The sequence below is a fragment of the Octodon degus genome, unplaced genomic scaffold, assembly GCF_000260255.1.
Source record: "Octodon degus isolate 3935 unplaced genomic scaffold, OctDeg1.0 scaffold00214, whole genome shotgun sequence".
NCBI lineage: Eukaryota > Metazoa > Chordata > Mammalia > Rodentia > Octodontidae > Octodon > Octodon degus.
This window is the reverse complement of record NW_004524790.1, coordinates 1,267,852-1,290,157: the sequence shown is the minus strand read 5'-3', so window position 1 is coordinate 1,290,157 and position 22,306 is coordinate 1,267,852. Positions and strand designations below refer to the sequence as shown.

The following is a 22,306-nucleotide window of genomic DNA, read 5'->3' as shown; positions in this document are numbered from 1 at the left end:
CACCTGTAATCCCAACACTTTTGGGAGACTGAGGCAGGAGGGTTGCTAGTTTGAATCCTGTGTGAGCAACTTACCAAGACTTTATCCATAAAAAATAAAAAGGACTGGCGATAGCTCTGGGTTCCCCAGTACCACCAAAACTTTTAAAAGTTCAAATCCAATTGCCTACAGGTGGACATGAATGCCTCTTAGCTCTGTGAGCCAGCCCAGTCCTAGGTGATGAACATCCAGACCTGGAAGCCACCTGCTCGGGGCAGGCCGGCGGGGACACTCGGGCCAGCACTCCACCGGAGCCCTAAGGCCAGCACAGGAGACAGGAAGCCCTTTCCTCACCCCACACGAGATCCTGGTCACCTGTTCTTCGACTGGGCTTGGAGGCCAGGTGGCGGCGCCTTAGGGAGCGAGGAAGGCTTCCACGCGCTCCCGACGCCGCTCCAAAGCTGCGCTCAGGTAGCTGTGGGAGCCCCGCACTCCCGCTCCTCCGCGTCCCCACCCCCTTGCTCGCGGCTCCGCAGCCGGGCTTAGGCCCCTGCCTGCGCGCCAGGAGGAGGGGGCGTTTCCACCTGGGAGCGCGGGGGCGAGGCGGGGCGGGCGTCCGCAAGGCCTTGGGGCGGAGCGGCTCCGCAGTCCTGCCCCGCCCACCCTGAGTCACCCTCTCCGGCCCGCGCCCGCCCTGGAGCTCTCCGGGAGTCCCGGCCGCTCCATACCCCGGGACACAGGAACTTGACTCAACATCCACCCCGCTGCGGTGAGTAGGGGCTCCCCACCCGCGGGGACGGGCCGGCTAGATGGGGGTCTGGCTGGAGCCGGGTACGGCCCGGAGGAGGATGGCTCAGGTGCGCCTGGCACTGGCTGGGCGACTGTCCCGGACACACGGGAGCTGGGGGTGGGGACAGGGGTGCACAAACAGGCCCCGCCTAAGGGGCACCTGCGCCGGGAGAGAGAGCCGGCAAACGGCAGAGGTCCGTGCTGGGTATCCCGACTTCGCTGCCCGTCCTGGGCTGGGAAAACCGCACCGACTTCTCATGGTGAGCACCCCAAACCCTCGGACCCCGCCCTCGGAATCCCGCTGTGCGTGAACTTCTAGACTCCGGAGTTCAGGCAGGGGCAGCTTGGAAAAGTGGCGGCCTGGCCAAGATCTGTGCGTCAGGGGCCACCCTCCCCGTGCCCCGTGCCTCAGTTTCCCAGTTGTGGAAAAAGCAAGGCTTGGACTTTGATTTGAGGCTGAAAAACTTGGCTACTTCTTGCTGCACCTTTAGCATGCAGGCCGTGGGTGGGTGATGGGCTGTGGGTGAGGAGGAGACTGGGCCAGAATCGCCCTCCACCTCCGCCTAAGCAGGAACTGGTCTGCCATGTCTTGGGAGGCAAACAGCTTGATGCCAGCCTGAGAGCGAAGTGGAGGTGAAGCGTAGATGGGGGAGGCGTGTGGTCCTAGGTTAACAGGGCCCCTCAGCCTGGCCTTCTGGAACACCCCTCCCAGGTTCTTCTGCAAAGACACTACACTTCAAGCACACCTTGATCCCAGCACTCAGGAGGCTGAGGCAGGAGGATCCGCAGGAGTTCAAGACCAGTCTGGGCTACATAGTGAGTTCAAGGCCAGGCCAAACTACATAGTGAAAGCCTGTCTCAAAAAAAAAAAAAAAAGCAAAGATGCTGTAACAGTAAGAAGAGCTTTTCCTACACAGACCAGAGTGGATGGCACCAGACAGACAGGAAGTGAAGGGTAGACAGTCTGGGCTCAAATGCCACCTGGAACTGTACCACATGTAAGTTATGCCTGTGCCCTCAAGTCTGGAAAACAAGAGCCCCAATGCCCCAGGCTCCCAAAATGGGAGCCGCGGCGTGGCGAGCACCCAGCACCACACTGAGCCTGGTGTCCATTGTTGCCCGCCCCTGCCCAGTCTTGGATGTCCCTTTCTCAGAGCCCCGCCACCAGTTCTGCTCAGACACGGGGTGGGGGCAGCTCCAAGTCGGTGGAAATTTAATGGTCGGTTTGGACGATCACATTTGAGTCATGGAGACAGTAATGATAGTCCCCCATGTCCTCCCCTGGCTCTATGTGTATACATACACCTTCCCCCGCGAGCCTTCGGCTGTCTTTATGGGACCTCCTTCCTGGGACTGCGTCCCTGGGGCCATGCAGGTGGGTGGTGGAGGTTAGACCATTAGGAGGTGGGTCCAAAGAAGTTGCTTCCAGCTTGTCTGTGTGATGTTTTTGCTGTCCCCCACAGTACTGCTTTTTTTCCTTTTGGATCGCTGAGGCTTCAACCCAGAGCCTCCTGCATGCTAGGCGAACACTCCAGTCTCAAATTGCCTTAAACTCACGATCCTCCTGCCTCAGCCTCCTGAATAGCTGAGATCGGAGGGTTTACCACTGCACTCAGCCCTGGCTTACTGTTTTTTGGTTAAAAGAAATCTACAGTGCCCCTTCAAAGTTAAAGGAACAGAGCAGTGGGCCAAAATGTTTCATCAAGGCCGCCCTGCGCAGCTGGAACTCAAAGCAGATGTTACACACACACCCCCTTCCCTCTGCTCTGTGCATGTTTGCACCGGCACCCTTGCGCATGCGCCCAAAGCCATGTTGTCGTGCTTCCCCCCCTCCCCCAGTCCCATTTGGTTGTCATGTGTGCTCATTCCCTGAGCTGGGCTGTCGTAGGCTTTTTCTACCAGATTAGACACTGGCTGGCAAGGAGGCCAAGCTCATTGTTACTTGGCTTTATGTGTAGCAGTGAGCAGGGGGGGACCATGAGGTATCCCATAAGAGATGCTGGATCCTGGGTGCTCCTTGACTACAGACACCCGTATTGAGACGCCAGCCTTGAGGGGCTGAGGGGTACAGTTATGTGGACTTCAGGCTTAGCCTGGTGAGCAAGGTCTGTGCTATGCAGAATGGCCCACGTGCCTACCTTGTCCGGACTCAGGAGTCTCCCCTATGTCTCTGGGAAACACTGGGACAGATATGGGGGCACAGAAGTGTCACAGCAGCTGGTTGAGGTTCAGGACAGAAGGGTGGGGTTTCCTCCTGTGGAAGAGGCCAGGCAGGCCATATGGTCCTGTGCCTGTGACCAAGGTGTGGCCAAGAGGCGCCTAGAAATCTGCCTAAGAGACAAGGGATGAGGCAGGGTGGAGCCTGGGAGCTGGCAGAGGTGGGTAGCCCATGCCCCCCCCCTTTTCTCCAGCCTGAATGAGCAGCCCAAGATCAGAAGTTGATGTCCTGAGAGTGCCATGCCTTCCCTGTGGGACTTGGGTTTAGCCCATCTGTAGCTGCAGTAACAATACCTTGATCAAAAGGGAAACCTGGGACGCAATGGGCTGCAGCCCAAGAGTCTGGCAGCCTCACGTGGTGCCAGCCGCCTGTAGGTGCCACTCTGAGGTTTCCTTTTGCAGACGCTCCACCCTTCACATTCCAACGCTCCATGCCCTCTCCAAGCCTAGGTGGATCTCAGATTCTGGCCTCCAGAACCCTCTGGTGGAAACTCAGGTGTCCTGGTCACACCCCCCAGGGCTACTAGCCTTCAGCACGGCCACGCCCTAAACCCTGGGGCCTGGGTAACCAAAGCACAGCCCCGCTCCAGCCGGCTTTTCCGGTTGGAGGTTGTGCCCAGAGTGCCCCTGAAGGAGGGGGTGGGGGCACACCCCCCCCCCCAAGTCCTGAGTCCTGGGACAGGCTCTGGTCCCGTGGGTTGACACCTGGAAAAGAAATCGGGATACCTTGGAGTAGGTGTTTGGGGGCTTCTGGCGATGCAGCAGGGGGAAGATCCCTGATTTTTGTTTTGTTTTGTTTTGTTTTTGGTGGACTCAGGCCCTTGCGCTTGCCAGGGAAGCACTTATTCTACTGAACCATCTCCCAGGTCCCTAGATCCCTGGGTTTTGAAAGGACACATGGGAAGCCAGGGACAGGGACAGTGAGCTGCCATGCCTCTCCTGTGCTCTGAGCTCCAGGCAGTTGGGCAGACAGGTGGGGACAGGGGCTCGGGAGGAAGGAGAGGAAGCAAGATCAGGAGAGGTGAGGCCTAGCATGGGACAGGCAGGCAAAGCTCGAGCTAAAGAGGAAAAGGGGACAAACTGTAGGTTCTGCCAGACTGTGGCTGGGCCAGAAGTGGACAGGGATCCCCAGGCAGAGACACTGGCAGATTCCTCGCGATCTCTCTGCATCCCCTTCTCACTGCTTCCAACAGACAAGATGATCCCTGTGGCCGAGTTCAAGCAATTCACGGAACAGCAGCCTGCGTTCAAGGTGCTCAAGCCCTGGTGGGACGTGCTGGCGGAGTACCTCACGGTGGCCATGCTCATGATCGGGGTCTTCGGCTGCACGCTGCAGGTGAGGGGTGGGGCCGTGGGGTGGGGCCAGCCTGCGGAATCCCCGAGGGCAGCGGCTGCCAAACCCCGCTGGGCCACTCCCAGCCCCCTTCCGGCCCCTCACCCACCACCGCTGGCAGCTGGCAGCTGCGGCGTCAGAGTCCTCCGCAGCGCTATGGTGTTTCTTACTATTTTTTTTTTTTTCTTGCTGGGGATTTCGGTGTCCTGGACAGGGTGGGAGGCAGCCCGGGCCTGCTGGGCAGAATCTTTTCAAAACTTTCTCCTGCACTCTTTTTTTTTTTTTTTCCATAATTTTATTGAGAGACAAATAGCAATGAGACAGTTTCAAATCAAACTGGTAGGACAGTTTCAATAATTAACACATTGCATACTCTCTTCCTAGTGGTTATTTGCTGTACAAGATTTTCCTGCACTCCTGACAACTCCAGATGTTCTGTCTTCTAGATAGCATGTTTTTTTTTTTTTTTTTTTTTTTAATGTATTTAGTACAGGGCCTCATTGCACACATCAGACTCAGTGATCCTCCTGTTTTCAGCCTCCCAAGCGCTGGGATTACAGGTGCAAGCCACTGTGCCCAGTCTCATTTGCTGTCTCAGCATGCTGGGGGATGGGGTGGGTAGCTCTAGCTCTTTTTTTGGTTTTGTTAATTTTTTTCTTTGAGACAGGATCTCACTAAATTGCCCAGGCTAGCCTTGAACTTGTCATCCTCCCACCTCAGCCTCCTGAGTAGCTGGGAAGACAGATGTGTACCACCATCCCTGGCTTAAATGTCCCCTCTTTGTAAGGACAGTTCCAAAGGATTAGAGCCTATCCTAATGGCCTTACCTTGACCCAATTACTTCTGTAAAGACCCCTTTTTTCCTATTTATTTATTTTTGCGGTACTGGCGATTGAATTCGGGACCTTGCACTTGTCATGACGGCAGGCACTTTACACCACTGAGCTATAACCCTAACCCAAGACCCTATTTTCAAATAAGGCCACATTCACAAGGTGGAGATTTCAACAACTTTGGGGGTGGGAGGTACAACTTGACCCAACTCCTATTTTCAGACAAGGACTGATGCTGAATTTTTAGCAACTGTTCCCCAAATCAGCCGGCTGCCAGCTATCAGGTTGGGGTTTCCCAGCTCCCCAGCCTCTCACTGATTTTGCCATCTAATACACAAACCATAACACCATCTTACCATCACCAGGTGACACAGGACAAGATCATCTGTCTGCCCAGTCATGAACCCCGGGAGAACTTCTCAGAGGCCCCATGCCAGCAGCTGTTACCTCGGGGGGTCTCCGAACACATGGGGGGCCTCCGGGAGCTGAGTGGCCTCAAGAACAACTTGGACCTGCAGCAGTACAGCTTTATTAACCAGCTGTGCTATGAGACAGCCCTGCACTGGTATGCCAAGTACTTCCCCTACCTGGTCGTCATCCACACGCTCATCTTCATGGTGTGCACCAGCTTCTGGTTCAAGTTCCCTGGCACTAGCTCCAAGATTGAGCACTTCATCTCCATCCTGGGCAAGTGTTTCGACTCGCCGTGGACCACTCGGGCCCTGTCTGAGGTCTCCGGAGAGAACCAGAAAGGCCCAGCCACTGGGCGGGCCACAGTAATCACGGTGGCTGCAGCAGGGACCGGGTCTGGGAAGGCAAGTGAGGGTGAGAAGGAAAAAGTGTTAGCAGAACCCGAGAAGGTGGTCACTGAGCCTCCAGCTGTCACCCTGCTGGACAAGAAGGAGGGTGAACAAGCCAAAGCCCTGTTTGAGAAGGTCAAGAAGTTCCGGGTGCACGTGGAAGAGGGGGACATCCTCTACACCATGTACATCCGGCAGACGGTACTCAAAGTATGCAAGTTCTTGGCCATCCTGGTCTACAACCTGATCTACGTGGAGAAGATCAGCTTCCTGGTGGCCTGCAAGGTGGAGACCTCAGAGGTCACTGGCTATGCCAGCTTCTGCTGTAACCACACAAAAGCCCATCTCTTCTCCAAGCTGGCCTTCTGCTACATCTCCTTCGTGTGCGTCTACGGGATCACCTGCCTGTACACGCTCTACTGGCTGTTCCACCGGCCGCTCAAGGAGTACTCCTTCCGATCTGTGCGTGAGGAGACGGGCATGAGCGACATCCCCGACGTCAGGAACGACTTTGCCTTCATGCTGCACCTCATTGATGAGTATGACTCCCTCTACTCAAAGCGCTTCGCTGTCTTCCTCTCCGAGGTCAGCGAAAGCCGCCTGAAGCAGCTCAACCTCAACCATGAGTGGACACCAGAGAAACTGAGGCAGAAGCTGCAGCGCAACTCTCAGGGCCGGCTGGAGCTGGCTCTCTGCATGCTGCCTGGACTGCCTGACACTGTCTTTGAGCTGAGCGAAGTGGAGGCCCTCAGGCTGGAGGCCATCTGTGATATCGCCTTCCCCCCAGGACTGTCGCAGCTCGTGAACCTTCAGGAGCTCAGCTTGCTGCATTCCCCGGCCAGGCTGCCCTTCTCTTCCCAGATCTTCCTACGGGACCGCCTGAAAGTGATCCGGGTCAAATGCGAGGAGCTCCGTGAGGTGCCCCTCTGGGTGTTTGGGCTTCGGGGCTTGGAGGAGCTGCACCTAGAGGGGCTTTTTCCTCCAGAGCTGGCTCGGGCTGCTTCGCTCGAGAGCCTCCGGGAGCTGAAGCAGCTCAAAGTGCTGTCCCTGCGCAGCAATGCCGGGAAGGTGCCAGCTAGCGTGACCGACGTGGCAGGGCACCTGCAGCGGCTCAGCCTGCACAATGACGGGGCGCGCCTGCTTGCCCTCAACAGCCTCAAGAAGTTGGCAGTCCTTCGGGAGCTGGAGCTGGTAGCCTGTGGGCTGGAGCGCATCCCCCATGCCATCTTTAGTCTAGGTGCACTGCAAGAACTTGACCTCAAAGACAACCACCTCCGGTCCATTGAGGAGATCCTCAGTTTCCAGCACTGCCGGAAGCTGGTCACGCTCAGGCTGTGGCACAACCAGATTGCCTATGTCCCAGAGCATGTGCGGAAGCTCAGGGGCCTTGAGCAGCTCTACCTGAGCCATAACAAGCTGGAGATGCTGCCCAGCCAGCTCGGCCTGTGCTTCAGCCTCCGACTGCTGGACGTGTCCCACAACGGGCTGCATTCCCTGCCACCCGAGGTGGGCCTCCTCCAGAACTTGCAGCACCTGGCTCTCTCCTACAATGCCCTTGAAGCCTTGCCAGACGAGCTGTTCTGCTGCCTCAAGCTTCGGACATTGCTCCTGGGCTATAACCACCTCTGCCACCTCTCACCCCTTGTGGCAGCCCTCAGGGCCCTCAGCCGCCTGGAGCTCAAGGGCAACAGGTTAGAGGTGCTGCCAGATGAACTGGGAAGCTGCCCAGGACTGAAGAAGGCAGGGCTGGTGGTGGAGGACACCCTCTACGAAGGGCTGCCCGCTGAAGTTCGAGAGAGGATGGAGGAGGAATGAAGTCGGGGAGCAGGCTGAAGAAGAGGACTTCGGATGCTTCCACCCCGCCAAGGGGCTCCACCAGGAGAGGAGGAGTGAATGTGTCAGCTTTGTGGGGTTCAGACTAGATCCTGAGACTGGTTTGTCCAGGGAGAGACAGGAAGCTGTGGATTTGGGGTGGAACTATGTGGAAATACTAACACAGCCATAGAACCCTCAGATCAAAGCCACACCTGTCTTTGGCTGGCTGGCCTGCCCGCCCTCCAGGCATTCCAGCTCCATTAGTGTTGTGGATGGCGGTGGGACCACATCCCACCAACCAAGCAGCCCACATGTGGTTCTCTCCCAAGGAGAGGACACAGACAGAAAGGACAGGGGTTCCCACTCCTCCATCCCCACTTGGATGCTTTTTTCTGACTTAGAAGTAGTTTGCTGCAGATCCCTGTACTTATGATTGGCTGTTCACCGAAATCCACTGAGGAGCGAGGGCAGAACAAAACATCCGACCCCACCCCTAAAAGACTGACTCAGGAGCTTTGGATGGTGGCCAGGAACCCGATTGTAAATAAGCATGCCCAATAACTCATGATGGGTCTTAGGACCACATGATGGCAGTGGCTGCCCTAAAGAGCACGAGTACCTGAAAGTCTAGATTCTGAGCCCCTTTAGACTTTGAGAATCTGATGGAAGCTGGGCACCTCCTCCTTCGGTAAAATGTTCATGCACCATACACACAAAACCTGCAGACCACTTCCAGGTGGTCCACAGGGCTAGCCATGGGCTTCCTAAGGTTGGCTGACTCCAGGTTAAGAACACCTGTCCCGTAGAGTACGTTTTTCTGGAGACAGTGCAGGGCTGTTGTCTTTTGGGTGTTCCCTGTGTGAGGGAACATACAGCAGTGGGCGCTCAATAAATAATTATGGGGTCGGGGATATAACTCAGCGGCATAAGTGCCTGCCTGGCAAGTGCAAGGTCCTGAGTTCGATCCTTGGTACTGCAAAATAAATAAATAAATAAAATTAAATTCTGATTTCTCCTGAGTTCAATCCCCAGTACCCAGTAACGCAAAAAAAAAAAAAAAAAAAAAAAAAATTTATTTTTCCAGGGTTAAAATCCCCCATCCCCATTAACAAAAAAAAAAAAAAAAAAAAAAAAAAAATCTGATTTCTTCTGCGAATGCCTCCTACTGGGCTCCATAGCAAGACCCTGTCTCAAAAACAAAACAAGAAATCTGCATTCCTTGAGCTGTGCTGATATTCTGGGGTAGGAGCAATGGCGATGCCGCATCCTAATGTCCCACGCAGGTCTGGCTGGCACAACGACCTTGACCTTCACGCTATCACGGAGCTCAGGATCACTTCACTGGATCCCCAAAGCCCTCTTTCCCACCAGCTCAGCTTGCCTGGACTGGGTGAAAGAGAAAGGGATTCCCATGGGTGCCCAATTATGGTGAGGAGGCGGCACCGCGCTGCCAGCGGGAGGTAAGGCAGCAATTAAGTGTAACAGGGATTTTAATATCCGAGGTGTGGAAGCCAGGGTGAAACCATCCAGGAAGACCGAGAGAAACCTGGGGATGCATCAAGTTGGAGACTTCAGATGACATGCCGCGGAAGGGTTGTGCCTGCATAGCAGAAGGCGCGCGCGGGACCCTGTCGGTCCGTCTGTGCGCCTGCGCACCACCACTCTAAGGTACGTGGGTTTCCACGCAGCGCCCCTCCGTGGCAGGGTCAGTCACCCACGCATGCGCACCACGGAGGTGTGGGGACTGTGGAGGCACTGCACGTTGCCAACCGCGAACTCTAGGTGGCATCGTCCCTCAAGCTGCACCAAAGCACGCACGCGCGGAGATTCGCACGCGGACGGGGCGGGCGTGCGTCGTGGGCATGCGCCTTGCGGGACTAGACGGAGGCTCGGTGGGGTCACCCGAGCGCAGGCGCAGTGCGGTGTTTGTCTGCCGGACTGACGGGCGGTCCGGCGGTGCGCGGTGGCAGCGGCGGCGGGGAAGATGGCGGCGTCTTCCCTGGAGCAAAAGCTGTCTCGCCTGGAAGCAAAGCTGAAGCAGGAGAACCGTGAGGCCCGGCGGAGGATCGACCTCAACCTGGATATCAGCCCCCAACGGCCCAGGCCCAGTAAGCACGGCGGCGTGGGGGAGGGGGCGGGCGGGGCGGGGCGCACGCCGCAACGGGCCCCGCCCCCGCCGCTAGGCCCCGCCCCCGCTTCCGGGGCGCTCCCGCTCTTCCAGTCCTCTCGCAGCTGTGGGCTCTGGGGGAGAGGGTCACGGTGACCCGGGGGGCGTGGGGCCGGCGGGCTCCTGGGAGGCCCTCGGGCGTGGAGGTGCTTAACAGCCCCAGGCTCCAGAGCCTTGTCACCCCGCCGCGGGGGACGACCCACCACGGATTGACCCGCCTGGTCGCTGCGATTGCGAGAGCTTGTCACCCGCGCTAAGCGGGACTCACGACCTCACGCCACCGTGACCGTGACAGCTTCCCGCAAATAGAACCACATCCCTTTTGACCTCCTGACTCCACTCTCTCCATCTCGGTGACTGTCAGCCATCGCCTCCACTGGAGACACCTGGGGGTCACAAAACTGTATATGACCTCACACATACTCCATCCTACCCGACCCGACCCGTTGGACTGATTCCACTATATCTGTTGGTCCATCTCCCCAGCTTGGAATGATCTTGTGATTTCGCTTTATAGACCCTTCCGCAGTCATAGTCCTGACCATCTCATACCCTTGTGAGTAGCTTGGGTACTATCGTGGAGGGGTGCGCAGCTCTCTAGCAATACACACCCACCTCCCAGCCTAGTGACTGTTCCCTTTTTCCCACCGGCACTTAGCCCGAGGACACTTGAAGCCAGTGTGAGTATATCTATTGTCCCTCTGCCCACCCCCAGCGTCCATACCCCTCTGTGCTGGTCTTCCCATCTTAGTGCCTGCCTCCCTGACATCTGGTCACCCTGGATCAACAGCTGGTGACATCTTGTCACCCCCTTCATACACATCTGGCCAGGGACCACTGTGACTACATATAGCTGCCTCGTTGTGCACCACAGACCCCTGTTCCCAAGTTTTCAGAGCTGAAGTGTGATGCAGTTCTTCTCCCCACAGACCCTGTGACCAGCCCCCCCATGACCCTTTCTGTATCTCTCGGCCCAAAAACTACCCTAGTATTTCCTGTGGTGTGAACCCGTGGCTAGTCCCGCATATTTAGACATTCTGTGGACTCTCTAGTGACCTCACCTGACCTCCCTGTTCCTGTTCACTCCCGTTTCCCCCTTTTGTGACTTGGGTCAGTTTCAGGGAGTCTCACATGGGCCCAGAGAAATGCTGGAGATGAAGCTGCTGTTGTCCGATGCTGCTGGGCATAGTAGCCCACCAAGACCTGGATGGTCCCAGCCAGGCTCTGCAGGGCTGCCCCCCTCAGCCTGGGACAGCTTGGGTCCTGGCATCCTCTAAATGCAGAGCCCTCGAGGGCTGGCGGGCCGAGGTGGGCAGGCCCAGGAGCCCCACAGGCATCTGTGTCTCAGCTCCATCCCGTCCTCCCTGCCCTCCCTTCTCTGTCGATTTCTACCCATCTCTGCAATGTGGTGTCTCATGCCTACCCCCCTCCTCATTATGATTTGATTTCTTTTCTGTTGGACGAACCAGCCATTTCTGTTGTGATTTATCGTGGTGTTGTTTTTTTTCTTCCTTTCCCATCCAGTTATTGTGATCACTCTAAGCCCTGCTCCTGCCCCGTCCCAGCGAGCAGGTACCAGCCTTTTTATCATCGCTGCTTGGACGTCTGCACCACTGACCTAACCGCTGCCCCGGCCGCAGAATGCCCTCCCTCCCCATGCTCTGTGTGTGTGCTGTCTGCTGTCCCTTTTTCCGTGAGAGCAGTGTGGACTCAGCTCCAGTCTCCTCTGTGTCCTCTCTCTTAACTCTCCACCCTCCCTTGGCTTCCGTTTGGATTCCCTAGAGGAGAATCGATGCCCCTAATGAATGGGGAGTCTGTCACCTGCTGAGGGGGCGTGTGCATCGATGTGTGTGTGTGTGTGTGTGTGTGTGTGTGTATAACAGAGACAGTGGGGCCTGGGAGGTGCAGGCCTACTCAGTCTGTCGCAGCACTTGGATGAGGGTCACGCCTGAGTGTTCCCTGCCTGTTCTCAGCACTGGGAGCACAGCAGTGACCAAAGAGGCCAAGCCACTGCCCTGGGTGGACAGTGAGCACATCCCTGTATAGAGGACAGAGACCACATTCTGCTCACTGGGGGGCCCACCGTGGGTCTCCGAACGCCTCCAGGAGAAATGGTCGTGAGGCCTGGGTCGACCCTGCTGAGGCTCTGTGCTGGCAGCGACGTGCTTTAGAAACAGACTTTCGGGGCCCTGTGGGTTCCTAGGCGGGGAGAAGTGCCTGTCTTGGCAGTTGGGAACAGGTCTGGCCATGAAGGTAGTTTTTGTGTGGCAAGGTAGGGTGTTTGTGTGTACCCACTCCCGTGTGGGTACACGCGTGAGCACGGGTATGTCTGTGTGATGGCAGGGGGAGGGGGAGGGCCTGGCTTTGCCTGCCTGTGTGTGTGCACAGGCCTGCATGCAGGAGTGCATGCCTGGTGGGCTGGTGGCTGCAGCTCCAAGGCTCCTGTGGGTGGCACAAGCCCCATGCTGGCTCGCATTCATTCATTCATTCATCCATTCGTTTCTTTTTACCTTTTGTTGTGTCACCTTTTTACTTTCTTCCTGCCCTCCTGAGCTGGTATGTGCCTTTCACCACCTCTGTGACCTCCGATTTCAGGACCTTTGTTTATCTCCATTGTTTTCCTGCTCCAGCCCCCTTGGGTCCCCACCATCTGTGGTATCTGGGGCTAGCAGCTTTTTGTGCAGGCCTGGAGCAGCCCAGGAGGCAGTTCAGGGAACAGACTGATAGGATGTGTCTGGTGACAAAGGGGCGGGCCTGGGTACCTGCCCTGCCAGGACAAGAGCTGAGCAGTTCCTAGAGAGTCCAGATGAAGGAGGGTGAGGAGCACAGCAGGTCCCTCGAGCCTGCAAGGGAGCTGTGCCGGGACAACTCGGCCACAGCAGAGCAGAGGTGCAGGGAGTGTCACCACACCTGCTGTCCTCTAGCCACAGGGCCAGGCTCTGCTTGCCTTCTCTGGTCCCAGGGCAGCAGCCCACCCAGGCCAAGTCTCCAGGAGTTATAGATGTGTGGTGAGACAGGGTGAGATGGGTATGGTGAGAAGGGACAGGTGTGGTGAGAAGGGAGAGAGCCCTGGAGAGTGGCGGGCTCTTGGGGTACAGACCCTTGGCGATGCTTCTCACCCGTGGCCTGGATACAGTGGACCCACAGAGGGCAAGTCCCTCAGGAGCCACACCAGCCCCTGGTCCAAGGATCCCCCGAACTTCTCAGGGAACCTGCTCTGCTGTCCCAGGCCCCTCTCTGGCCTGTCTTTGCACACTGCTCTGGGCGTCTGGGCCCCAGGCCTTGGCTCTTGTTTGTCTGTCTCCTGCCCCCCATCCCTAATGCTGCCTGCCTGTCTTGAGGTGCCTGCTGCCTGCCCACCCGCCCACCCACCCGCAGCATGTCCGAGCTGTCTGCATGCAGGCCGCTGGAGAGTACTGAGCCCTGCCTGACCTAGCACCCACTCCCTGCCCAGTCCTGCCCACCCCTGGCAGAGCTGTACCCTGCTGCCCCTGCCCCTAGGCCCCAGCTCTGCAAACCTGACTCAGAGGTGCACACAGGGCCCACCTGACGAGAGGGCTGCTCCCCCAAGCCTGACGCAGAACATGGGCGAGGCACCTGGAAGCCAGGGTCCTACATCTAATGTGTACCCAGGGTGGTCCTTGCTTGTGTTTGGCCACCAAGTGCAGTGCTGGCAGCAGGGCCTGGGTCTAGGCTGCTCCTGGCAGGCGTCCACCTACCCTGGCGTGGGCCAGTATGGGCACTGTGGTTGAGGGCCTGCTTCCCGGAAAGGGACAGCCAGGGAGGCCACCTGACCCAGAGCCCCCATCAGGTCCCCCTCCCCCCTTGTTTCTCTGCCAGTGTGAACTTGGGACAAGCCTTTAGCCTCTGGGGACCATCCCTCCCCTCCCAGCCCAGTCCATCTCCTTCCAGGTCAGCAGGACAGGAGGAGGAGCCCTAAGGACGGCTTGGGGTGGGAGGCAGACCCTAGCAGCAGGGCAGGGGGCTTTGCCAGCCTGGCTGATGGATATGGGTGGAGGGTGGGAGTCCCACTCCCCCAGATGCTAGGCCCAGAGCTGAGTCCAGCGGATGTTCACCCCACCACTCTGGTTCTCAACCCCTAGCCCTGCAGCTTCCCCTGGCCAATGATGGAGGCAGCCGCTCACCATCCTCAGAGAGTTCCCCGCAACACCCTACGCCACCCGCCCGGCCACGCCACATGCTGGGGCTCCCGTCCACCTTGTTCACACCCCGCAGCATGGAGAGGTGAGCTGGGTGCCGATCATCAGGGACAGGTGGGGAAGCACTGCTGTGCTGGCCCCTAGGAGTGTATGGAGAGGTCTGTGGGCCTCCAGGTCACCCTCCGGAGGCTTAGGATCCCCTCCACTGGCTCCACCTCTCTGTCTCGTAGCATTGAGATTGACCAGAAGCTACAGGAGATCATGAAGCAGACGGGCTACCTGACCATCGGGGGCCAGGTACCACTGCTCGGCGCCTGGAGGGGTGAGGGCCAGGTGGCTGGGACTGGGCTGTGGGCCACAGAAGCCCAGGGACCTTTTAGCCCGTGCTTTCCCCCCAGCGCTACCAGGCAGAGATCAATGACCTGGAGAACCTTGGCGAGATGGGCAGCGGTACCTGCGGCCAGGTGTGGAAGATGCGCTTCCGTAAGACCGGCCACATCATTGCCGTCAAGGTGACCCGAGGCCCCATGTGCCGGCCCCTGCCCCTGTTCCCTGGCCTGTGGCCCTGAACATCCTTCCTGTTGACCCTTCTGCAGCAAATGCGGCGCTCGGGGAACAAGGAGGAGAACAAGCGCATTCTCATGGACCTGGATGTGGTGCTCAAGAGCCACGACTGCCCCTACATCGTGCAGTGCTTCGGGACCTTCATCACCAATGTGAGCCGCCCCGGGCCCAGGCCATCTGCCCTGTCGTCCCTCCTCCTCCTCCTCCTCCTCCTCCTCCTCCTCCTCCTCGGCGCCCGCCCTCCGTGGGTCCTCTGTCACCTCTGCCCTCCCTCCGCAGACGGATGTCTTCATTGCCATGGAGCTCATGGGCACGTGCGCCGAGAAGCTTAAGAAGCGCATGCAGGGCCCCATGCCGGAGCGCATCCTGGGCAAGATGACAGTGGCGGTGAGCAGCCGGGCTCCCCTGCCGGGTGGGCGGCCCCAGGCCTGGGCCCCTGTCACGGTGCCCTCCCTGTCTGCTGCGCAGATCGTGAAGGCGTTGTACTACCTGAAGGAGAAGCACGGGGTAATCCACCGCGATGTCAAGCCCTCTAACATCCTGCTGGATGAGCGGGGCCAGATCAAGCTCTGTGACTTTGGTATCAGTGGCCGCCTGGTGGACTCCAAGGCTAAGACCCGGAGCGCTGGCTGCGCAGCCTACATGGCGGTGAGCAGGCAGGCGCGCCTGGTGGGTGGGCCAGCGGCTGGAGGCTCCCCCTACCCTCATGCATCCGCTGCTCCCCCGGCAGCCCGAGCGCATCGACCCCCCAGACCCAACCAAGCCCGACTACGACATCCGGGCTGATGTGTGGAGCCTCGGCATCTCTCTGGTAAGTTGAGAGTAAGACCTTGTGGGCTGTGGGGTGGTTCGGAGAAGGGCCAGTGCCCTCCCCACGCTGCCTAGCCCTCCCGTCTCCCTCCCAGGTGGAGCTGGCTACAGGACAGTTTCCCTACAAGAACTGCAAGACGGACTTCGAGGTCCTCACCAAGGTCCTGCAGGAGGAGCCCCCGCTCTTGCCCGGGCACATGGGCTTCTCAGGGGACTTCCAGTCCTTCGTTAGAGACTGGTGAGCACCCGCCGGCCTGCCCTCTGCTCAGGAAAGCCCGGTGGGCTGGGGCCAGCAGGGGGCCACAGATGGGCTGCTCGAGTCCTGAGAGGTGCACACGCACTTGTGGCCCTGTGTGTCCTGCTGGGGTGAGTGGGGTAGAGCTACAGGGGCCCACCATGAGCCCCAGTGGGGACCTCACATCTCAGTTCAGCTGCCAAGCCAAGTCTGCACCTTGCCACCCAAGGCCAGGAGGCTGTGGATCATGCAGCCTGGCAGGGGCCCTCACAGCATGGGGCCTGAGGACGCCGGCACAGTGTGGAAGATGCCTGCTTACGTCTCTTCCCTCCCTCTTTCTCCAGCCTTACTAAAGATCACAGGAAGAGACCAAAGTATAATAAGCTACTTGTGAGTATCAGGGCCCCTCTGTGCCACTTGGGAAGCCCCCCAGGCCTGAGGACAGGCCAGGAAGGGACACCCTTCATCCTAAGCTCCCTTCGGGCCCACAGGAACACAGCTTCATCAAGCGCTATGAGACACTCGAGGTGGACGTGGCGACCTGGTTCAAGGACGTCATGGCGAAGACCGAGTCCCCGCGGACTAGCGGAGTTCTGAGCCAGCCCCACCTGCCCTTCTTCAGGTAGCCGTGTGGCGGCGGCCAGCCCCACCAGGCCAGGGGCATGGCCACCGGCCTCTTCCTGCTCTGGCCTCCCAGCTGCCCGCCAGGGGAGCCCCAGGACCTGGATGGCCACCGAGGGCTGAGGACAGAAGTTGGGAGGTGTCCACCACCCCGATGCTCTGCCCCCAGCTGTGGACACATAGGCCTGCCGGGCTTCAGCCCTTCCTGCTCCCGGTCAGCCAGCCGTGCGCTACCTGGACAGACACTGTGAACGGCAGACAGCAGGCCGCCCGCAGACTCACTATTTATTCAGTTGTAACCTCTGGGCTGGGGCGGCCCTTGCCAGGAGAGGCCCCCTTGCCCCGTGCCCCTGCCCCCACTCGCTCGCTCTCTCTCCCACTGCCTTCCCTTCAGCGGCTGGCTTTCCCAATTCTCCTGGCCCAGGCCTGGGCTCAGCCAGCCTAGCCGCTTGTCAGAGCCCAGGGTCTGCCTCAGTTTCCTCCAGTCCTTGGCAGGAGAGAATGGCACTCTTGGACTGTAGCTGGCCTGGGACTGGTTTCTCTCTTTTTCTCTTTGATCTCAGGGGGTCTTTTTTGGAGTTTATTATAGTATCCTACTTGGTGGGGTGTTTTGGGGAGGGGAGAGGAGAGCTCGTCCTCTTGGGGTGTGTTGGTACCTTCAGAAACTTTTACCAAAGTCACGTATAGCTGCTTTTGGTGGGGTGCCCACCAGCTGCCCTCGGGCATTGGGGGACAGGGGTTGGGGCTGGGCCACTGCTCCTTGTCAGCTGCCCACCTGAGAGGCCCAGGGTGGTGAGGCTCCAGGGCACCGCCTCCTGGGGCTGAAGGCTGGGTGCAGCGCAGCTCAGGGTGAGCTGAAGCGCTCAGGTCGGGGAAAGGGGGCCTAGGTGCAGGGAGCTCTGGGGAAGCTGGGCGAGTGGCATGGCAGGTGGCGAGGAAGCGGCTGGAAGGACTTGGAGATTGTGAGGGTGGGGTGAGGAAGTGGGTGAGGGCTGAGGGGAGCAGGTGTGTAGGTCTGAGCATGTGTGATAGCGACAGGGCGGACGGGAATGAGGTGGCTTCCCCCACTGTGGATCCAGTGCCCTTCAGTTTCCCTGGAGCGGGCTGCCAGCCCCAGCCTGCCCGGGAAGGACCCAGTGTCCACCCAAGGGGGCCTGCTACTGTGGCTGAGCAGGAAAGAGTGTGTTTCTTTTTTGTTGGTAATGCATGCAAATCAAGAGGACAAGAAAACAAAAAAAAACAAAAAAAAAATATATAAAACCACAAAAACCAACGCCAAAGGTGAGGAACCTTGCTGGATGTAGCTGAAGCAACATAGGCGTAGATGACACTATGGCCTGTTACCTATCTTACTGTTACTCCTACTATATTCACAATGCCGCATGTTTAAAATGTAATCAAGGTCGTCTTCTCTACCTGGAGAAGCCACCTTCTGCTCCCATCTCCTTTGTGAGGGGGTGGGGTCGACCCAGCGAAAGGCCTTGGAGGGTCACTGGAAGGTTGCTCTGCTGGTCCCAGGGCCAGCTCTGGCCTGAGGCTGGGCTGCCTGGTTTCCTTTTTATTTAACTTTATTTCCTTTGGTGTGAGTGTGTCTGCCCAACCCCCACCCTTCAGTGTTAAATGGGAGCCTGGGGGGACCCTCTTCTGCCTCCCTCCTTTCCAAGATCTCCCCTGTCACCAGCCATCCCTCTGGACCAGGCAGAGGGCAACGGGTCGGCAGCGGCCTGAGGTGGCCTGGCCCAGTGTGCTGGCCTATGGACCCTCACGCCGCCAGTATTGCTCTGTCCCTTTTTAAAACAAGATGCCCTCGTTTGTAACTCCGTAGATGCTTGAGAATAAAGCCCCTCCCTTTTTGTCCGAGTCTGTGGTGCATCCTCAGCCTGGCAGGGAGGAGTGGGGGATTGCCCAGAGGGAGAGCTGAGGCGGCCCTGGGTGCTGCCCAGGGTGTTTATAGTGATGAGACCTTCCTTAGGGACACCTGTCCAGGCGTCTCAAGTGCCCCTGGAGAGCCACGGTAATCCCTGGAGGCCTTGGGTGAGAGCTCTCGTGTCAGCGCCTCCGCCCCCGCTCCCTGCTTCCTGGGCTAGCTGGCTCGCCAAGGCCAGTGCTCCCTGCCCACCTGCAGAACCTGGGTGCAGCCCACGCAGGTGCCTGCTGCTGCCCGCAGCACTCCGACCTCGGCCCGCGCAGCATGTTGGGCACCGTGTTCCTGCTGGTCTTGCTGCCTGGGACTTGTGCTGGGCCCCTTGGTATGTAGACGGGAGCCTGCGCTCCCACCCTCAACCTCCTTTGTCAGATTTACTCTGTCTGCCCTACCTGGACTGGGGATAGGGTGGGGTCGCTGCCTCAACTCCAGGTGGGAACGTACCTCGAGTCCCCAGCAACCGCCGTGGGACAAAGGCTGTGTGGATGAGGGCGCCTGTACGCATAGTTTCCCGATCTGAATGTGGAGATGCTGTATGACAAGGACCCTAGCTGAGTCCCTCTTGAAAACTGACCTCTGGGGGGGAGGTTCAGGGCCTGCTCATGCGCACACGCGGTCGTGGAAGACTCCTGACCTCTGATATTGCTGCGGCCCCGATCTGGAAGTGAAGTATGGTCCCTGACGAACTGAAAACCCCGCACCTTGGGGTGTGCTGGATTCCAGTTGTACCCAGAAGAGCCTCTAGGTTGTCATACTCCTGTCCCCTTGATGCCAGCACCCACATCCCCTTACCAAGGTGGCCTCCAAGCCTAGTACAGTAAATCTCTTGAGCCCGACCTGGGTGAAGGCGAGCGCTCTAGTTCCATTGTGCCTCACTGGTGCGCCATGTCGTGCTCCTCAACTCCTTACTCCCCAGGACTCTCACCTGCTCTGCGGGTGGAGAAATAAAAGGTCAGGAAAGGCAGGATCCGCGCCAGGGCGGACAGCTGTGCGTCCTGGCCTCAGCTGCTGGCCTGGCTGGGACCTCTGGGGGTCGCTGGATGGCGCAGCCTGGTGACACCACCCAGTGGGGATGAATCGGCCACCAGAACCTCATCCCAATGCGGGGGGGGGGGGGGGGAGCTGGGGGAGGGGAAGGGTTTCCCAGAGGACCTTGGGAGCGCGTCCTCCTCTAAGACTCCTCCTATCCACACCGCCAGTGCCCCCGTTTTCCGGGACACCTGGGCCCTGGCTACGCAGACCCCTGTTTCATCTGGAGCTGTCAGATGCTGAGGATGCCTTCCCGCGCCGCGGGGGGCCACTTGAGGTGCCGGCAGACAGCCAAGTGTTCGTGCAGGTGCGGCGCCAGGGTCCCCGGTGGAGGTGGCTGGGGTAGGGACAGGCCTGGCTGACCTGTCTCCTGCCCCCAGGCGGCCCTGGCCCGGCCCTCTCCGCGCTGGAGCCTGGCCCTGCACCGCTGCTCGGTGACACCGTTCTCGCACCCAGCGCCTGGGCCAGCCCTGGTGCTGCTGCGCGGAGGATGCCCCGCCGACACTTCAGTCACCTTCCCGCCGCCGCTGCCGCCAAACCCAGGCAGTGCCCGCCTGGTGCGATTCAGTTTTCGCTTGCGCCCGGTCTTCAACGCCTCAGTGCAGTTCCTGCACTGTCAGCTGAGCCGCTGCCGCCGCCTCCGGGGAACCCACCAGAGGCCCTCACCCCAGACCCCGCAGCCACCGCCGTCGCGGGTGCGCAAGCACAGAGCCGGACATCTGTTCAAGCTGGGGCTGGGCCCTAACTCTCTGGCAGCGGGAGGGAGGAGGTTCCCATTTGGGGGCCCAAGACAAGGGTCTCGGGGGCGGGAGAAGACACCGAGTCTCAGGCTGGGGTCAAGGTGCTTAGCTCCCTCAGCGACCCATGGCATTCCTCGGTGGAGGAAAAGCGACGACTGGATTCCCTCGTGCCCAGGGCTCTAGGACCCTTTGGGTGGAGCTCTGAGGTTGCTCCACAGCTGGGAGGTTGGGTGGGTGAAGTATGCCAGGGGCCAGTCTGGGGGCACCTGGGATGGAGGCTTCATGGGTTAGGTACTGAGTGGCTCTGGCTTTTTTTGAGGGGAGTGGACCCCAGGTCCTACCTTGCGGCCTTCCCAGCCCTTTGATCAACTGACTCACTGAGACACGGACCTGTTAACCCTGCCAAGGAGGTTACCCAGGCTGGGCTCAGACCTTCGGCCCATGGCCTGACCTCTGAGGTCCTCTCAGGCTGGGTACCAGTTGGTTACTTATAGGCTGAACTCAGGGACTCTTAAGGAGCCAAATTTCCAGGACTCCCATGGTGGCCTCCTGGCTGCGGTGGGTAGCTGGGCACTTAGGCCTCTTAGGAGCCCAGGAGACCAGACCCAGGATCGCTGGACCGTGACCTCCCGGCCATCCCCTTCCTCCAGTGTTGGCCTCAGGATGAGGCATGCACGGGCAGCGGCGAGAGCCTCGGCGCTGACGGCCCCCACCTGCACACGCTAACACTGCCCATCGTGGTCACCGTGCCGCAGCCGCCCCCCAGTACGCACTTGGTCCTCCTCCCAGGATGCCCTAGGGCCAGGGTGGGCATCAGGATCCTGGGTCCAGATTCAGCGTTGCCCTGCCCCACACAGGGCCACCCAAGAGCCTCCCGGGGAAGGCAGTGCGCTCTGAGCCACCCGCGCCTGCGCCCGCAGCCCTGGAGCCCGCCCCCGTGGTAGCGCTGGTGCTGGCGGCCTTCGTTCTGGGCGCTATGCTGACTGCCGGGCTCGGCCTCGTGTGCGCGCACTCAGGTACCGACCTCTGCCTGCCGGGTCCATCCCCTCGCGTTCTGGAGTCTGTAGACTCAAAGTAGACCCAGAGTCGCTACGATCCCAGCATGCTGGAACTGCCCATCCCTAGACCAGACTCAAGGTAACCTGCAGGGGGCGCGCTGATCCCAGCGCAGCACTCCATCACAGCCACACTCCCTTCCAGCGCCCGGACCCCCCAGCCAGCCGGCCAGGGCTTCGCCCAGCGGTCCCCAGCCGCGGAGGCCCCAGTGAGGCAGGTAAGAAAGGGGTGGCGCGGGGTGGTCTGGAGCAAAAGCTGAGGCCACAGATGATGGTGAGGACTCTATAGCTTCACCCGCATGCTAGGAACGTGCTGAATGATGTTACACACATAATCCTAACAGCCTACAACTAGACACTTATAATCCCCTGGAGAGGAGAAAAATAGAGGCTCTCCGTCAGTGTTCTTGTCAAAGGTCAAAACAGAGCCAGGAGCGATGCTGCAGGCCTGTGACTGTGGTACTTGGGAAGCTGAGCAGGAGAATTTCCAAGCGTTTGAGGCCAGCCTGGGCTACATAGTGAGTTCAAAGCCAGCCTGAACTGCATAGTGAGACACTCTCTCAAAACAACAAAAAACCTGTCATATTTGGTTAGTGGGACTCGAAATCAGGGACTAGGGTCAGCCTCAGATATAAGGCTTTAAACCTCAACCAGGCACTAGCTAGGTGAGAATCTGAAGACCCATTTCCCCCTCTCATCCTGGCATAGACTGATGAAAGCTCCCCGCCCCCCCGGAAGGCTGGGAAGGCAGGGAAGGCAGAATCCTGCCTACTCTCCCCTCCCTTCCCAGCAGTGGCAAACCCCCACAGGACTGAGATGCAGCAGCCAAGCCGTGGCTTCAGACCAGGCGGGCCAGGACCGGGCTCACTGCCTTGGAGGCCACACTCTGAGAACACAACCCCTTCCTCCCTTTCCACCATCTCACCTGGGCTCAAAATAAACCTCTGGACTAAGCCCGCTACGTTCTGGTGGAGTCAGTGTGTGATGGCATGGGTGGGGATGCTCAGCAGAGTTCCTGGGAGCATGAGGTGGGGGACCTTGGGGCTGGGAAAGGTGTGGGCTGGAGGGCTAGGCCTTGGGGATGGCCTGCTAGCCCATAGCTCAGCGGCATTTTGTCCCAAAGTGATGCCCAATCCTGCCCCTTTAAATTTAAAGTTAGGGGCTGGGATATAGCTCAGGGGCATAGTGCCTTCTTGATAAGCACCAGGTTGTGAGTTCAAGACCTGGTGTGTGTA

General features: G+C 59.0%; 3 protein-coding genes across 8 annotated transcripts; all 3 read left to right on the top strand.

Annotated features, from left to right (window-relative positions):
- The first annotated feature begins 661 nt into the window (after positions 1–661).
- Lrrc8e (leucine rich repeat containing 8 VRAC subunit E) lies at positions 662–8,737 on the top strand. Of its 4 annotated transcripts, none has more exons than XM_004644886.2 (3): positions 662–748; positions 4,179–4,321; positions 5,517–8,737. In XM_004644886.2, exons 2-3 carry the CDS (start codon positions 4,184–4,186, stop codon positions 7,764–7,766), a joined length of 2,388 nt encoding a protein of 795 aa, XP_004644943.1. In that variant the 5' UTR covers positions 662–748; positions 4,179–4,183; the 3' UTR covers positions 7,767–8,737. The 4 variants fall into 4 exon arrangements, with proteins under 4 accessions (XP_004644943.1, XP_023560836.1, XP_023560837.1 ...); XM_023705068.1 differs by lacking the exon at positions 662–748 and adding an exon at positions 919–1,028; XM_023705069.1 differs by lacking the exon at positions 662–748 and adding an exon at positions 1,703–1,766.
- Positions 8,738–9,584: 847 nt separating this feature from the next.
- Positions 9,585–18,183, top strand: Map2k7 (mitogen-activated protein kinase kinase 7). Of its 3 annotated transcripts, XM_004644884.2 has the most exons (12): positions 9,585–9,874; positions 11,458–11,505; positions 14,037–14,178; positions 14,324–14,390; positions 14,492–14,605; positions 14,690–14,809; positions 14,937–15,044; positions 15,126–15,305; positions 15,388–15,468; positions 15,563–15,705; positions 16,047–16,092; positions 16,194–18,183. In XM_004644884.2, the coding sequence occupies exons 1-12, from the start codon at positions 9,751–9,753 to the stop codon at positions 16,326–16,328; spliced, it is 1,308 nt and encodes a 435-aa protein (XP_004644941.1). In that variant the 5' UTR covers positions 9,585–9,750; the 3' UTR covers positions 16,329–18,183. The 3 variants fall into 3 exon arrangements, with proteins under 3 accessions (XP_004644941.1, XP_004644942.1, XP_023560838.1); XM_004644885.2 differs by lacking the exon at positions 11,458–11,505; XM_023705070.1 differs by lacking the exons at positions 9,585–9,874; positions 11,458–11,505 and adding an exon at positions 13,780–13,845.
- Positions 18,184–19,132: 949 nt separating this feature from the next.
- Tgfbr3l (transforming growth factor beta receptor 3 like) lies at positions 19,133–22,006 on the top strand. Its single transcript, XM_023705126.1, has 7 exons — positions 19,133–19,183; positions 19,395–19,583; positions 19,657–19,971; positions 20,667–20,781; positions 20,874–21,032; positions 21,217–21,289; positions 21,862–22,006. Exons 1-6 carry the CDS (start codon positions 19,133–19,135, stop codon positions 21,282–21,284), a joined length of 897 nt encoding a protein of 298 aa, XP_023560894.1. The 3' UTR covers positions 21,285–21,289; positions 21,862–22,006.
- The last annotated feature ends 300 nt before the right edge of the window (positions 22,007–22,306 follow it).

Coding starts and splice junctions, on each gene's coding strand:
- Lrrc8e (XM_004644886.2), top strand. CDS start 4,184: ATGATCCCTGTGGCCGAGTTCAAGCAATTCACGGAACAGCAGCCTGCG. Junction 4,322..5,516: donor TCTTCGGCTGCACGCTGCAG/GTGAGGGGTGGG, acceptor TACCATCACCAG/GTGACACAGGACAAGATCAT.
- Map2k7 (XM_004644884.2), top strand. CDS start 9,751: ATGGCGGCGTCTTCCCTGGAGCAAAAGCTGTCTCGCCTGGAAGCAAAG. Junction 9,875..11,457: donor CCCCCAACGGCCCAGGCCCA/GTAAGCACGGCG, acceptor TTTCCCATCCAG/TTATTGTGATCACTCTAAGC. Junction 15,045..15,125: donor TGGGCAAGATGACAGTGGCG/GTGAGCAGCCGG, acceptor TCTGCTGCGCAG/ATCGTGAAGGCGTTGTACTA.
- Tgfbr3l (XM_023705126.1), top strand. CDS start 19,133: ATGTCGTGCTCCTCAACTCCTTACTCCCCAGGACTCTCACCTGCTCTG. Junction 19,584..19,656: donor ACAGCCAAGTGTTCGTGCAG/GTGCGGCGCCAG, acceptor TCCTGCCCCCAG/GCGGCCCTGGCCCGGCCCTC. Junction 20,782..20,873: donor CGTGCCGCAGCCGCCCCCCA/GTACGCACTTGG, acceptor TGCCCCACACAG/GGCCACCCAAGAGCCTCCCG.